This window comes from Entamoeba invadens (genome assembly GCF_000330505.1).
Source record: "Entamoeba invadens IP1 unplaced genomic scaffold scaff_1105074726357, whole genome shotgun sequence".
Taxonomy (NCBI): Eukaryota; Evosea; order Mastigamoebida; family Endamoebidae; genus Entamoeba; species Entamoeba invadens.
In genome coordinates, this window is record NW_004443615.1 from 210,100 (window position 1) to 226,602 (window position 16,503).

At 27.1% G+C, this 16,503-nt stretch overlaps 1 protein-coding gene across 1 annotated transcript; it reads left to right on the top strand.

Moving 5' to 3' along the window:
• Position 1: 1 nt before the first annotated feature.
• Positions 2–418, top strand: EIN_370510 (pleckstrin (PH) domain protein; the record flags this gene model as incomplete). The annotated part of the gene is made up of 1 exon (XM_004259412.1): positions 2–418. A coding segment is annotated over one exon (417 nt), but the record flags the coding sequence as incomplete, so codon positions are not given.
• Between the last annotated feature and the right edge of the window lie 16,085 nt (positions 419–16,503).

Genomic DNA, 16,503 nt, shown 5'->3' on the forward strand with positions numbered 1-16,503 from the left:
ACGACAGTCTGAATCAGATTTAAGCTTGATGCGTGTTAGTACACGAATGGAAAAGGTTAACTCGGCTTTCTCAACTTTGGATTCCCACCAAATTGCAACAAACATTTCAGATACACTTGTCAATCTCCCACCAGTCTACACATACTTCTATTTGTGCGTAATTGTCTCAAGTGATGGGTTCGTAAAAATCAGCGTCTTGGTGCCTTCACCAAAACAGGACTTGATCTTACAATTCTTGAGCAGTATGGGCGACGTTAAAGAAACACAAATCGCACTACACAACGATATCATGAGTACACTCGGAACAACTCCACTCTTCGTCGAGTACACGTACCTTAACCAAGGGTATGGGTACGACGTCTACAAAGAGGGCGCAGACGTCCTCGTCCACTACAACCTCGGCACAGAATCGCGTTAATCACTCATTCAAACCAGTTACTTGTTAAACCATTTTTTCTTCTTTCTTTCTCATAATTGTTGACTTTTACAAAACTCGTCTTTATAGTAAAGTCTCTCCATAAACCTTATTTATTCCATTAATTTTATTTATTGTCAATTTTTAATAAAAATGTTCCTAACTCACGGGAAAAGATATATAAGCCTAAAAAAGGATATTATAAATATAATTATTTAAAAATTATTTAAAAAAATAAAACTAATATCTTATACAGGGCTGCAAACCTCAATTAAATAATAGTTTTTTGAAAAAGAAAAAATGGCATTTTATCTTTTTGGATAAAATAAAAAATCCTATACACAAAAGAATGTTTTTGCTCAATTTGATGAAAATAATCATAAAAATTAAAAAATATGCTGTTTTGGGAATGTTTTTGAATAATATGCTCAAAATTGCACATTATTCGCTTTTTCAAATAATAAGACCAAAAGTGTTTTGAATAACAAAAAATAACCAGAAAAAACAAATAAGAAAAATTTAATTATTTAAACCAAAAACTAAAGAAAAATAAAACAAATAACTTTTTGAGAGAAATTTTTTTATTGAATGGCATAAATAAATAATATGAAAATGTTATTGGAATTATGTAAAATAAAAATGTCGTCATTACATTTTGTGTTAAAACATGATTTATAATTTAACTTGTTCAAACCTTCAAGTAATCACTGTTTCATTGTATTTATTAAACACGAATCAATGTATCAAATAAAACACCAAAAGAGTTTTGATACATTTTTCAATTGAAACATCGGCATTATTATAACCAAAATATAAAATAAAGTGACTTAATATCTTGACACATATTAATTTATATGACAGTTTGTTGTTTTATATGAAAATTATAATAAATAAATTGACATTACAAGGTTGGACGATACCAATTGAATATATTTATTTTTATGTTCATTTGTTGTGTTCTAAACAGCACATTTGATAATAAAAATAATAATAGTTTTATTTAAAATTCAATACAACTCGTTAACAACTTTGCATCGAATTATACAATTATTAACAATTTGTTTTGACTCACAAAAAAGTTTATGTCATTGTAAAAATACATATTATTTATAATTGGTTATATGTATAATCATTATATAAACACAGTCAAATGGTCACTGAATTGTTTATTGTCACATTATTATATTATCAATTATTATTTCAAACAAATTGTTAATGTTGAAGGTATTAGATATTTTAGAGTAATGTCACACCCAGCTTAATTGTTATTTAAACGTACTTATTATTTATGGTATTATTTATTAATTTAAAATTATAATTTAATAATATGTTTATTTCCCAAACTAAAAATATTTTAATCTATTCAATTAATAACCACTTATTTATATTTGCCAAACGATTCACATAATAAAAGTATTTGGAAAAGTTAATCTACGAAAAGTGTGTTATTTTCAAATGAACTCATAAAACTATTTATTACTGTGACATGTAAATTTTAAAATGTATAGATTAAAAACAATCAATGTTTTTTCTTCATATTAATTAAACTATATAAACAAATTAAAAAACTGATTAAACAAGACTTAAATTTGAATGAATAACACACCTATGTTTTATTCAAATTATAACACTTTAAGTCGTTCAAGTAGAAAATATGAATTGATGTGTTTAAACGGTTATTGCTATAAGCATTATTCAAAAGATGAGAAGACTAAACATAGGATTCAAAACGTCGAATCGGTATACATTTGTAGTGCAAATAGTAAAGGATGTTGTTCCGAAGTTATTTTGTTTGAAGATGGCAATTTTCAAGTAGTAGGGATTCACAATTGTAATTATGATCATTTGAACATGTTAAAGATTAGATCTAATCATCAAATATGTTATTCTATTATTGAAGAAAATTTGGTTAATTAAATCCCGACAAATACTCAATTTGTTGATAAACAATCCAAAATATATGAAAGACGAAACAAAAACGCGTGATTATTACCTTCCATTTATCAAGAAAATACAAAGCAAGTTAATTGGACCGCTTCCAGTAGATTTTGATTCATACAACTTACCAGATTATTTGAAACACATTTCAAGAAAAGAAAACGTTTATGATGATAACACCATTTTATTATTTCACGACTCAAAAATACAAGATCAAACCGAACCACGTTTTTTAATCTATTCGTCTGCATTTCGACAAACTGTTGCAAAAAAGTCTTCAGAATTTTTCGGAGATGGAACTTACAAAATCGCTTCATTGATTATACAATGTGTGTACACTATCCATGCACTCATTGACAAAATTACATTTCCAGTCGCTTTTGTTTTTTTCCAAATGAACAAAAATCAACATTCTAAAAAGTATTCAATGTAATCAAACCCTTTATTTGTTACAATGAAAGTGGTATTTTGAAAACAGAAATATTTTTTATGTATGATTGTCAACCATCAGCTTTTCTTAGTGCTCAAAAAGTTTTTTCTTGTTCGATTCGTATTTGTTTTTTTTTTACATTAAACAAGCACTTTGGAGGAAAGTTGCTGAAGTTGGTTTATCTATCAGATACACTCAAGAACCATTGGTTCATCTTTGGGTAAGACGTCTGATGTCACTTTTTTGTTCCCGATGAAAAAAATTAAAAAAAAAGTTTTGATAAATGTTTTTAACAGCTTGCTTTTGATAACAAATTTGGTTTGAATGGAAATGATGCTGAAATTTTTTTTTTGAAAATCGTAAACTATTACGAACATCAATGGTTGTTGACCGAAGAACACATCAAAAGATATTGCCAATTCAAACAACCTGACAGAACAAACAACAGAAGTGAGGGCTACCACAGCGGATTATCACAGCTTGTTAACAGAATACATCCAAACATCAACGTTTTAATTCAAATGTTAAAACAAATTGAGAATGTTGCTTATTCAAATTATATTTCATATTTGAATGGATCACTAAAAACTTCAATACCCAAAAATGTACAAGAATTTTATCTTCAAATTGATGAAATCAACAACAAAATGAACGATGGATTGTTTTTATCTGAACTTTCGTATTTGGATTCAATTTCCATTAAATACACAAGCTTTTATTTTGTGTGTAAAGCAACTAAAAAATCTTCAAGTTATAACTCGATAAAAATAAGCAAAAAATGCTTAAAGATATGATTCTAATTTCCGAAACTTAATGTAACGACATCCAATTAAATCAAGAAGAAATGTTTAACTCTACAATACTGGAAATAACACAAACTGAATTATCTCTCGTCGACAATGAAATGTCAAAAAGTGTGAGTATCGATGTTGATGGAAACACAACGTTTAAAACAATAAAAATAATTATGTTTATGTTTACCCTGGCAGACATTTTTTTGCCGAGCTTTGTGTTTTTTGAAAGCTTTTTGTTCCAAAAGAACACTTTATATTTTTTAAGTATCCCGTTTTTGTCAACGAAACAGGCCTTTGTTAAAACCAAAAAACAATAAAAGAAAAAAAAATATTTTTAAATTTAAAAGTCGAATTAAATTAACGAAGTATAGGGGTCATATAAATTGGTTGTTTTCCATCAATTAGTTGAAGATTTTGGTAGAACTTCGAGAACTTAAAAATGTAATTTTTATTGAATAATTACGATATGTTGCTTTCCATCAAAAAAGGAAAAACCTAATCTGCACTTTTGAGAAACGGTACAAAAATATTATAACGTTCTAATTATATAAACAATTTGAACTATTTATAATAATAGATAAATATAAATAATCTATATTTAAATACAATAAAAATAGTTTAACAATGAAACATCAAGAAAAACAATCATTAAATAGACTTCCTTAATCAGTCATACTGTTATAATAATCGACAGTGGAAAAAAGAATCCTCTCAATCTACGATTCGTGGAAGGCAAAAGACCGTCTTGAAATAATAGTCAGTGCCTTCAAGCAATCAAAAATAACTTTAAGTCTGCTATTTTCGACAAACTTATTGTCCGTATCGTCATGGCGGACTTGTTGTCTGTACCATTTTCAGACATTGATTGTTTTTTTGTTCATTTAGTTTCATTCACAGTTCAACTCTTACTTTTTTATTAATATTAAATTGTTTCATTTTCAATATTTTTTACATGATTTATTGTAAAAATACAATTTTTTCGTATCATCATTTAAAATAATTTTAAAATAATTGAAAATATATTATTTAAAAATATTTCACAATAATTAAAAAAATTAATCAATACAATTTTAAAATCGAACGACTAAAATACAAAATACAAAAAACAAAATACAATATTGTATTTTTAAATATGTGTAAATAAAATTTATTTTTACAGTTCAAAATTAACACTGATTTGTATTTTTCAAGTTAAAAAACATTTACAATTTGGTGTTTTGCAATATTTCAAAAAGCATTATTTTACATGTTACGAATTTAAGTGTCTGGTATTTTACAATTTACGTTTCAAAAAATAAAGAAATACAGATCTTGATTTAAAAATAATATTTTAAAAGCAAAATCAATACATTTTTATTTTTAAATAAAAACACGATTTAACATTCTTTTTAGGATTTTTTTCATTTGTGAAAGTTTTCTTTTTAAACTTAAATAACAATTGAATATAAACTATACATTGGGGTTTTGATGTTTGTAAACAAAAATAACTTTACAATTATGATTGAATAATATATTTCGGGGAAAATTAAATGATAAAATGTTAATATATTATTGATTGTTATATTAAAAATTAATTATTTTGTCAAGAAACACGAATTATTGATAAAAAAGAAACAAGTTCTTTAATTATTTCTTTCGCTTTTCCAACCTCGCTTTTCTTTCTTTTTCAGTTTCTAACATCAATTTTTTGGTATTTTTGGAGCCGGAATTTCTTCCAATTCATCTCCATATAAAAAAGTCTCATACATCTTGAGTAAGCAACGTCGACTTTGCAGACTTTATATGTTCTCGATGACTCGGACGTGTCTTCAACTTTGCGGTCACAAATAGCAGACTGTAAAACTATTCCCGATTGCTTGAAGGCGCTGACTATTGTTTCAAGACTGTCTTTTGCCTTCCACGAATCGTAGATTGAGAGGATTATTTTTTCCACTGTCGATTCTGCAAACTCAATCTTCACTTTAAAAAGACCATCGAACAACTCGTTTGTTGGTTTTCCACTTTCTTTCATGTGGTTTTCAAATTCCATTTTGAGGAGTTCATTTTTAGACAAATGAGACTTGACAGCAGAAAAAACACACAAATCCAGTGGTTGGCATAGATGCGACGTGTGTGGTTTTAGGTACAACACATCGATGCCGTTCTTCTTCAGTATTTCAATTGCAGCGTCATGGGTTTTAAAACCGTCCATAATGAGGACAGCTCGCGCTTTGGTGTGGAGAGCCTTCTAAGACGCCTTGACATCAACAACAAGAACACGCTCGACCCATTCTTGAAACAATGAAGAATTCATAAATCCCTTCGGCTGGGTCTTTATTATGGCATGAGTTGACAAAATGGCAAGTACATCTTGGTCCAGAGTCACTCGGCTGGTGATTATGAGGGGGTCAAGTGCGTGTCCATCTGCTCGAATACAACCCCAAAGGGTAATCCTGTATCCACGACCAACGACTGGAGTGTAAACTGTCTCACCGAAAGCATGAGAAAAACATACCGACTTTGAAAGAGCATCAACAAAAAGATCGAACCCGACCTCGTCTAAGTTATAAACCAACGCCGCTGGCTTCCCATCCACTGCTTTTTCAGCTCACCGAGGTATTCTATGATGAGTTCTTTTGACACAATTGCTCTGGGTGTCTCCATCAACTCTCCTTTTTTAACACCAAGCTCTGGAATTTTCTTGACAATTTCATACATCTGCTTTGTTGTTAGCGATTTCTCGCCCTCTTAATGAGCTTCAGGTTGACAAAATCTCTAACATCTCGAGGTTCCACTGGCTTTTTTGCCTTTTGAAAAGTTTCTATAAACTTTTGGACTTCTTCTTTCTGTTCCTTTTTCAAAAGACTTGGGCGTCCAACGAGTCCTCCTCCTTTCTTGTTCTCGACCTTTCGAATCTGTTTTTCCACGCTCCTGACACCTCCAAAGAACTCATTTATATCCGCTCTCCAGCCCCGACGCCAAGAAACATCTCCCAGACTTTCAATGACAAGTTTAATTTGGTCGAAATGACTGTTACAACAATTTACTTCTGCCTCGCATTTTCTGAAGAGTTCTAAATACTCTGGATACAACTTAAGGCGAGAAAGCAGACGGGTGTGATCACATGCAATCGCGGGAATGCTCTTTCCTTTTTTCTTTTCAACATACTTATAAGGCTTCTTCTCACTCATTAACTGTGTTATATTTGGTAAGATTGTTTAAACTTAAACATAGAATATATTTTTATTATATAATTATAATTATTTAATGGTTATTTTATTCAAATATGATTGTATTTTTTATTATCATTTGTTTTTAAACAATATGCATGGTCGAAAACTACAAATAAATTATATTAACTAGTATATTTATATTTGCTTTATTAATTTTGTTTTGTTTGTTATGAACAACAAAAATGAATAGTTTAAACTCATTACATGATACAATGTCCAAATCATGTCAATCACGTGTTTATCTGCCATTTTAAAGTGATCAATACCATTAAAAAACGTTCTAGATGTTTTTTGCGTGAAATTAATTTATTAATTTGTATTCATATAACATTAATAATATGATTATTCCACATAAAAGTTACATAACTCATTTAGGCGATATGTATATCTATTGTTGATTGTCTGAAATTATCAAGAATATAGTTTTTATCCAGTTATTTATTCAAATAATAGTAAAAATTAATTATTATCAAACTATAATCAAATTATTATTTTTAAAAATAAAAATTGTCAAATTTAACTTTTTAATCATTCGTTTTTTAATGGTTATAACTGCTCAGTATGGCAATGAGTAAAAGAATTGAGCATGCAAATATAATTGCCTAATTAACTGTTATGTTTTCAATATCCAATATTTTGATTTGTCTATTATTATTTATTTTAACAAAAAGTCGTTTTTCGTCTCTAGCCAAACCCAGTTTGATCATTTATAAATTAACTTTGAAAATCACGAGCTTAAAATTGAGCACCATGTTAATGTGATAAAGATATATTTTACAATTTTTGTTTTTAATGTCGTGGATCAGAGATACATCATGAACATTCATGTTAGAGTCCAAAATTAAGAGTCGTTTTTTACCTTTCAAAACTAAAAAATGGATAAAAATCATAACCAAACCCGTAAAAACATGACGGGTCATTTCATTTAACTGTTTTTTTTCGCATTTTATATTTTTACTACAATAAACTTCAAAATAAATTGTTGGTTTTTTTCTTGTTTTATTGGTCAAAATTCGAATCATAAATTATCCTTTTGTTATTTTAGTTATTTCTCTGTTCCAAAAAGTGAGCAAAATATACTTAATATCAGGGTTTCATAATTTAACAAATAACACAATTTTTATTAAAAATGTTTTACACTTTGTTCGAATCGAAGTTCTACCAAAATCTTCAACTAATTGATGGAAAACAACCAATTTATATGACCCCTATATCGTTAATTAAAACTATATTCATAAAAAATAAAAAAAACATATAACATTTTTTATATTACAAAAATAACAATATATTATTTTTGTTATTAAATATTAATTAATTGTAATAAACAAACTATTAATTTATACATTTAAAAATAATAAATATGTTAATTGAGTTAAAAACATAAAATAAAACTCATAAAATGTGTTTTATATTAAAAAATAGATAATTAACATGGTTTTTAATATTAACGACTTATAATTGAAATAATATTTAAATAATACTTAAAAATAAAAATATTAAAATTATTATGTAAATTACTATCAATATAATATAAATAAATTAAACTCGCATAAAATTATAAAGTTTTTTCAAAATAAGAAGAACTAAAAAATATATGTCTTCGTTAACACATTCTTTTAAATTTGACAATGATTTATCCGCTGTTACATCTGTAGAAAACGGATTTATCAGGGCCAACATTAACAACAACTATTATTATTTCTGTATATATTGTTGTTAATGGTTGAGAAAGGGACAAAAAACAGGTCACATAAATAAACAAAAACATGTATTTTCTCGTTGTCTCACTAATGTCGAAACCAAACATATACTTAGTGAAATCAACAAAGGTAACACGATAAATTTTAATTTAAAAGAAAAAGAAATACATTTAATTCCATCCTTAATAGTGTCTGATTTATTTTTAGAAAAAGCATAATTTGAAAAAAAGTTGTTTGAGTCGTCGCTCAAACAACAAAAATTGTATACTTCACACTGTTATGAATCCATTTTCCCAAAGTTCATACTTGGTTATTAATTGTGATAATGTAAACGAAAAAGAAATTAGTTTCGAAGGGGCTCTTACACAAGCAAGATGTGGTATAAATACAATTGACCAAGTTTCACTACAAATGGCAACAACACAATATTCAAATGTTATTGATGAAAATTTTAACATTATCGATTGTAACAATACATCACATTTAAATGAAAGACAATCACCAAGAATACCATAAATTCTATTGTTAAAGGAATTAGTTTAAGAGAAAACTCTACAATACCCATTTTCCATTAAAAATACATTCTTTGTTTCTTGATCATGAGTATTCTTCTGATAACATTAATTCTGCACTTCCTAACATCAACAAATTAAACACAAATATTCAAAATGTTATTTTTTATATTTTACCATTATCAGACAACTTAGAAGATATAACAAATGAAAAGTTGGAAGAAACTTACCCAGAAATATTTCAAGATTGTGAATATTTTCATGAGACTTTAAAGTTTCAAGTGATATCAGAGTGTGTGTTTTCTATATTATGTACATGTGACAAATTAAATTCAGAATTGTTCAACTTTGTAATGAATTACTTTTTTGATGATTCAAATGGTTGGGTTGAAAAACACCATCATAAAAAAGAAGAAGTGTTAAATATCAAAATAAAATCAATAAGCAAATTATTTACTAGAATTGCTTTAAAATTGCGTTTTTCATCGGGAATTTATAATGTTACGTTTTGTGCTCATGATATTTGCAGGTCAATTTGCTCCAAAAGCTGTAAATTACATGAAGAAAATGTCTCTTAGTTACAGGTCTGGAACTCGTTTTTGAGTAACGATTTTGAATACGATTTTATTTGTGTATTAAACGAGTCGATAATTGAGGGGTTTTTTTATTTGTTATATATAATGGGAAAAGGTTTGGATCCACACAATGCTTTGGTATATTTCTCAGAGTTGTGAAAAATGATAATTGGTTCTAATTTCCTTTCTTTTTTGGAGAAACTGAAAACGGAGAAGAAGCCAATAATGTCGCAAATTTTATTTATGATCATTTAAAAATTAAATATGAAAATCATTTAGAACTGTTTGTCACTGATAGTTCTGATGGTGCACTATGTCAATCAAAAATTGCGCCACTAAAAAACTGGGAGACTTAATACATATCAATAAAAAAGAATACTCATCATTTCCATACTGAGTTTATTTGTTGTTGGTCTTATGCCAATAGGTCCGGACTTGTAGTTTTTGAAGTGTTTAATTATGATCCACTATTTAAAGTTTATCTATTTGTGAAGAAATTTTGTTCTTCTGACATTTTGGGTCAATACTACCGATATCTTAACAATAAATCTATAAAATACAAAAAATACAACGTTTCAGCCTATTAGATGGCAGTATTTGTATTTAAACGTCAAAGTAATATGGGAACAACGTAAAAATATCGGAAGTTTTGTATGGATAAATCAATAATTGTTTGTTAAATATTTCAAAACTAACAAATGTTGTTATTGGGACACATCTACTTTAGGTGTATTAACAGAGGATAATAATTGTGAATACATTTTTGATTTTAATTCGAGTTTCTTTTTAATTGCACTTGTATTTGCCAAAGATCTTCTGGAAAATTCAATCTCTTTACAATTTCTCTCGAAGTTAGGAGATGTGTAATATGGGAATTTCATGATTTGTCAAAACTATTCATTAAATATATTAAGTGGATAACGGAAAAGGTTGAAAACAACAACTTGTCCGAATTTGATAATTTGAAATCACTGCAATTACAAATCAACAAACAAGAGATTGTTAAAATACTCTGTGTTGTTTATGTACGACTTAAAGTCCGTTTTAAAAGTTCTATTGTTTCCTCAACTCAACGAGTATCATCTATCACATAAAAAGAGAATTTACAAATGAAACATGATGGAATACCTCACGATTATTTTGTTGATGATCTTCTTAAGATTTTCTATATTCCCAAATCGGTTTTTAGATCACGTTTGTTTGTGTTTCCTGAATTTAAACATGCAACCAAAGATTTTGATGTTGTAACTGATATTAAAATAGAAATTAAAAACTTTGAATTGTATCTTAAAAGCCAAATAATGAATTTGGATTCTATATATCAAACAATGCTTTCTGTTAAAAAGAGAACACACTTTGAAGTATCAATTGCAAAGAAATTGATTATAAGTACAAAATATCACTTTTGTGTTTTTTATTAAATGTAAAAACAAACTATCCGCTTCTCTACGAACTTGTTTGTTTTCTTTTTGCTGTATCTCCAGTTCAGTTTGTGTTGAAAGTTATTTCCATTGTGCCCAAAATGCCAGTCATGGTGTATTACAAAGTTTTAATTTTTTCAAACTTTTGTATAATTTTTTCAATTTTTGAGAGATCAATTTTTACCACTTTTTTATTAACCCAAGACCAAAAAAATGTTCTGCAATTGTATAGTTTATGTTTTATAAATTATTCAAAATAAAGATGGTTTTGATAAATGACAATTGTACAGAAATTATCATTTTTTAAAAAAATAATAATAAAATGGTATAACAAATTGTTTTTTGTCTTTTTGTTTTTTGTGTGTTTCTTTTCTGAATAAATAATCATTTATTACTATAATTTATTTAAGGATTTTTTGTTTGACACAAACAACAAATTATTACCATTAATTTAATTTACTATGTTTTAAAATTATTAAAAAAACGTGGAGATTTGTTATGGCTTTTCAAAACTACATGAAACTATACTTTCTATTCCTCGTTATTTAAATAGTTTTCTTTTTTTACCATCATTTAAGAATGTGTATAGTTTGGACGATTTTGTGGCTAGCCATTTTTTATCACTACTGGCTGACAAATCTAATTAATGTATTCAACGAATTAAAATTAATAATCCAAACACAAATTCCGACTGAAAACATTTAAAAATTAACACGGGCTAGCCACCAGTCGATTCCCGTTTCATTTTTCATATTAAAAAGAATCCTTTTAACTAATTTTGGTTCTTCCTCTGCTATATCACTTGCGTTTTGACACCGTTCGTCCATTTTATAATTTTCTTGTGTACATTTGATATAATGTACACCATCTTGACCAATCACAATGTTTTTTACCAAATTCTGTCATGAGACTTTCAAGTGGTTTTTCAGTACTTAAATATTTTGCAACTGGTTCATAATTCTTTGTTACATCTTCAACGTTTTGTATATGTAACACCAACGCTTAAAGAAACACGTTGCTTAATTTCTGTGTTCAATTTGGCAATGTTGATTATAGTCAGACAATCTTCATTTTTTACAGAACCACTGATATATTATTTTCAACATTTTTATCTCATGCTCTTTATCCAATTCTTCGCCAGTTAAAGCTACACAATGTGCACTACACCAAAAGTTTTTTTTTCTGTATTAATAAGAGGTATACTGGAAGGTTCATCTTTGTTGATCAATTTATTCATTTCCACTGAAAGTCCTCCATCCAAATCAGAACACATTGATGCACCAACTGTTGTACAGTTGATAATTCTTTAACAGTTAAATCCAAGTCTGGTAATTTTATCAACAAGCCACTTTGCTAACGTTTTGGCATCTGTTTATCCTTTGTATTTTTGCAATAACAATAACGTTGAATAGACATGTTTACCTATAACTAAACGTTCGAAAACACAGAATATTTCTTGATCGCATTCGAGGTTGGATCTCCATTTATATCATTTAATTTGGTTTCTTTGTACAATGTTGTTACTCATCAGTTGTATCTTACTTGTTTTTGCACTTAATGCTAATGTCTTTGCTAAGGTTATCTCTACTAAATGCTGTATATGACATGAAAAAAACACGTTTTAATTATTTCAATTTATTCTACACTCATTTATGAAAAAACAGCCTCACTATTCATTACATAACCAACAACCATTCTTTGCATTACCATCACACTTGAAAGAAACTTTTGTTTATAATTGTTACAATGTTTTTAAATAGATATTAGTATGCTATAATAAAACGCTCCAATATATACTTTGATGTTTTATCACTAGAAAATTTGCGCACACTTTCACACACAGTTTGAATGTTCATTTATTTTTAGCCAATAACATGGTAGGTGGTATAGGCTTCGTCCTCAAATAATTATAATTTATTCATAAGTGGTGTTATGAAGTCTTCTGAAACTCTTTCGAATGGGTTTTTATTCTTTATCTCTTTAACCCTTCGAAAACTGAAAAAATTTTATTTTTTTCTTTTTTTTCAGAAAAAAATTTCAAAAAATAATTTCACTTTTCCAAAATAATGAAAATAATGGCGACTTTTCATGAACAATTTAGAATGATTTTTGACTTATTTGATAAAATAGTTCAACTCAAATTTAAACTTTTGAATTATTTATAAAACATTTCATCATTCATAAACTCAAATTAATTGGTTTTTGTTAAAGATTCGTCCTTCAATCAATAAAATATATAATTAAACAAATTAATATTAGTAATATAAATAATACGAAAATAAACTGTTTTCATAAACAAATAAAAATGTCAATAAAAATTGATTTAATAATATTATCATATATTCAAGTTGCCAATAAATAACATGAAAAACACTTAAAACGTGTGCAACGTTGTGGGTTTGATATAACCAATAAGATTGGTTCAAACCAAAATAAAATAAGAACATAACAAAAATATTGTTGTCGCAATAAAAAAATGGATTCCACTCAAACTAAAAATACTTAGAGAACCAAATAACATCAAAATATTACGATATAAACCCACTGCTTACTATTAATTCTGTTTGTTATTGCATTAACACAACAATAACAACAAATAATTATCTTATATGGTAAAACAACGCTATAAAACATCAATTTAAGTCGAGAAAAATAGCAGTTTTGGATACATTATACAATGCGTGACAAAAGTATAATAAATTGTATAGTAATTTTAATTATAAACAAACGATAATAAATCAACCTTGGAATAATATAAATGATAGTAAATTTATTATATATATTATGATTAATTTTATCAATAATAATTTAAAGTTAATTAAACTAAACCAACTAAACACAAATATGAATATAATTAAATTGAGCCAAGCATGAACAGCCTTGATTATACTTATTCGTTTCTCATTTAAAACCACCTCCATTTTGTGCCATTGGTTTGATGCCTGGGTACATTGATTTTCCACCAGACAAGATGATGTTTCCGTACAAGTCCTTTCTGATATCGACATCACATTTCATGATTGAGTTGTGAGTTGTCTCGTGGATACCTGATGCTTCCATACCAAGGAATGATGGCTGAAAGAGTGCTTCTGGGCATCTGAATCTTTCGTTGCCAATGGTGATGACTTGACCATCTGATAGTTAATGTGATTTCTTAAATTCTGATGATGGGGCAAATTTTCGCATTTTTTTTGTCAAGTCAAATGCAAGGCGGCAAAGTTATTTATAGTAATAAATAATTATTTATTTTTTTGAATTTTTATTCCAAACAAAACAAGAAATTTATGTCTTATTTCACACAATTATTTAATATTTATTAAGATGTTTATTATATATTCAAATGTTTGTTTTCGGGATATAAGGATTAAAAAATGATAATTTTTGATTATAAATTGGTTTTGCACATTGTTGTTTAAAATAGTGCAACTTTAAACTATAAATCTATTCATCACAAATCTTGAAATAACCAACTCAATTATCTTGTTTATTCAAATTTATATCAAGTATTTTCTTTGTTTTATTGTAAACTTTTTTGTGATGTAGCAAGTGACGTTGTTTTATGTAAGATTTAATTAGTACTTTTAATTAATTTAAACCATTTTATTGTTTAGCAATCTTCAAATAAAAAAACAAAAATGTTTTTTGCATTTAATTTGTTAAAATAGTATTCATTAATTAAAAATAACTATAAATGTTTTGAGTTAAGAAAACAGTTGAACAAAACGGGGTAACCTTACTGTATTTATTTAAATTTCGAACAAAAGCGTCTATTTAAAACCATAAAACATAATTTGTTACAAAATCAATTAAATAAAAAAAACATAGTAATTCATTTATTATTATAATTATAATAATTAATAATATTATAAGTATCATTAATTTGTCTATTTCTTATTGATCCATTGTCATGAAATAACAAATAGTCGTTAATTTAAAATATTCTTTAAAATTATCTATTTTAAAACAAAAATTATTTTAATATTTTTGTTATTTGATGTGTTTAACATTCAAATGGCCTAAAATCAAAAAACTCAATTTTTGAATAATTTATAACCAAATTTGTTTTTTGCTTTTGTTATTTTTTTTTCAGAAAAAAACATGCAATTCGATGATACTTCTGATGATAATTTTTTTTCAAGTGACGATGAAAATGAAAAAGGAAATGATCCTGAATTTTGTGACAAAGATGAAAATAACATTCAAAATTTTATAGAAAAAGAAGATTTACCTGAAAACGAAAATAAAATATTTGAAAATGGTTGGGAAAAAATAGAACCCAGAATCGGGAACTTTTCATTTAAAAATTATTGTAACGAAGAAAAATATTCAAAGACTACTTTTTTTCGAAATATTTGAAAATACACTTGACTGTTTTAGAAAAATGATTTCCTTTGAAATGACAAAAATAATAGTTGATGGTACAAATTCCAAGGGTTTGGAACTATTAGAAGGGAATTGGCGCAAAACAAATTATGAAGAAATAGATTGTTTTCTTGGAATTATGATCTATAATGGGGCCCTTCAACGTAAAGGCAATACTGATAGTCTTTGGAATCAATAATTCGGGATTTTATTTTTAAAAATAGCAATGGAAAGAAACAGGTTTAAAGAATTGTTTAGATGTTTTCGTTGCGATGATAAAAATAAAAGAGAAAAAAAAGAAGAAACAAATTCCGCAGCGGCAAAAGTAATTTTTGATGTTTTTTTCCTGAAATATTAGAGTTGCTTGTAATCCCGGTTCTCTAATTTGTATTGATGAAAGAATGTTTGGTTTAAAAAACAGATGTTCAGGTATACAATATTGTCCTGCCAAACCAACCAAACACGGGTTAAATTTTTATTGTATTTGTCTTTATGATAAAAAATATTGTTGTGGAATGACAATTTACGAGGGAAAAAAGAGAAAAAAAGGAATGAGTCACGGAGAGTCAATTGTTTTAAAATTGGTAGAAAATTTACCAGACAAAAAATATTTGTTACAAAGTGATAATTACTTCACCAGTTTGAAAGTAATTGAGGCTTTGGAGAGCCAAAACATTGGGTATATTGGCACGATGAATAAAAGAAGTCAAAATATACCAATAGAAGCAAAGAAAAATATTCAATGTGAAAAAGAAAACAATATTCTAAAAAAAGAAAAAAGAATGAAAAAAAGTTGGAAGAAAATGATAAAAAATTTGACAAATTGTATGAAAAAATAGTAAAAATTGGAGAACCAGCTCCAAATAACCGTTCAAAACAGGAAAAATTTAAAGAACTGGCTATTCAACTTTGGGAAGAAAAAACAACAATTATGACGGAAAAAATTAAAAATCGAAAAAGAAAAGAAAAAAATAAAAGAAGAAAAAGCTAAAAATCCACAAAATATCCGCTTTTATCTAAAAGATAATATTCTTTTAACTTCTTTCATTCAAAACAGAGCCAAACGGTAATTTATTGTTTCAAATACAGTTAAAATCCCGATTATTGACTAGACAATTGGTAAATATGCTCCTAACATTGTTTT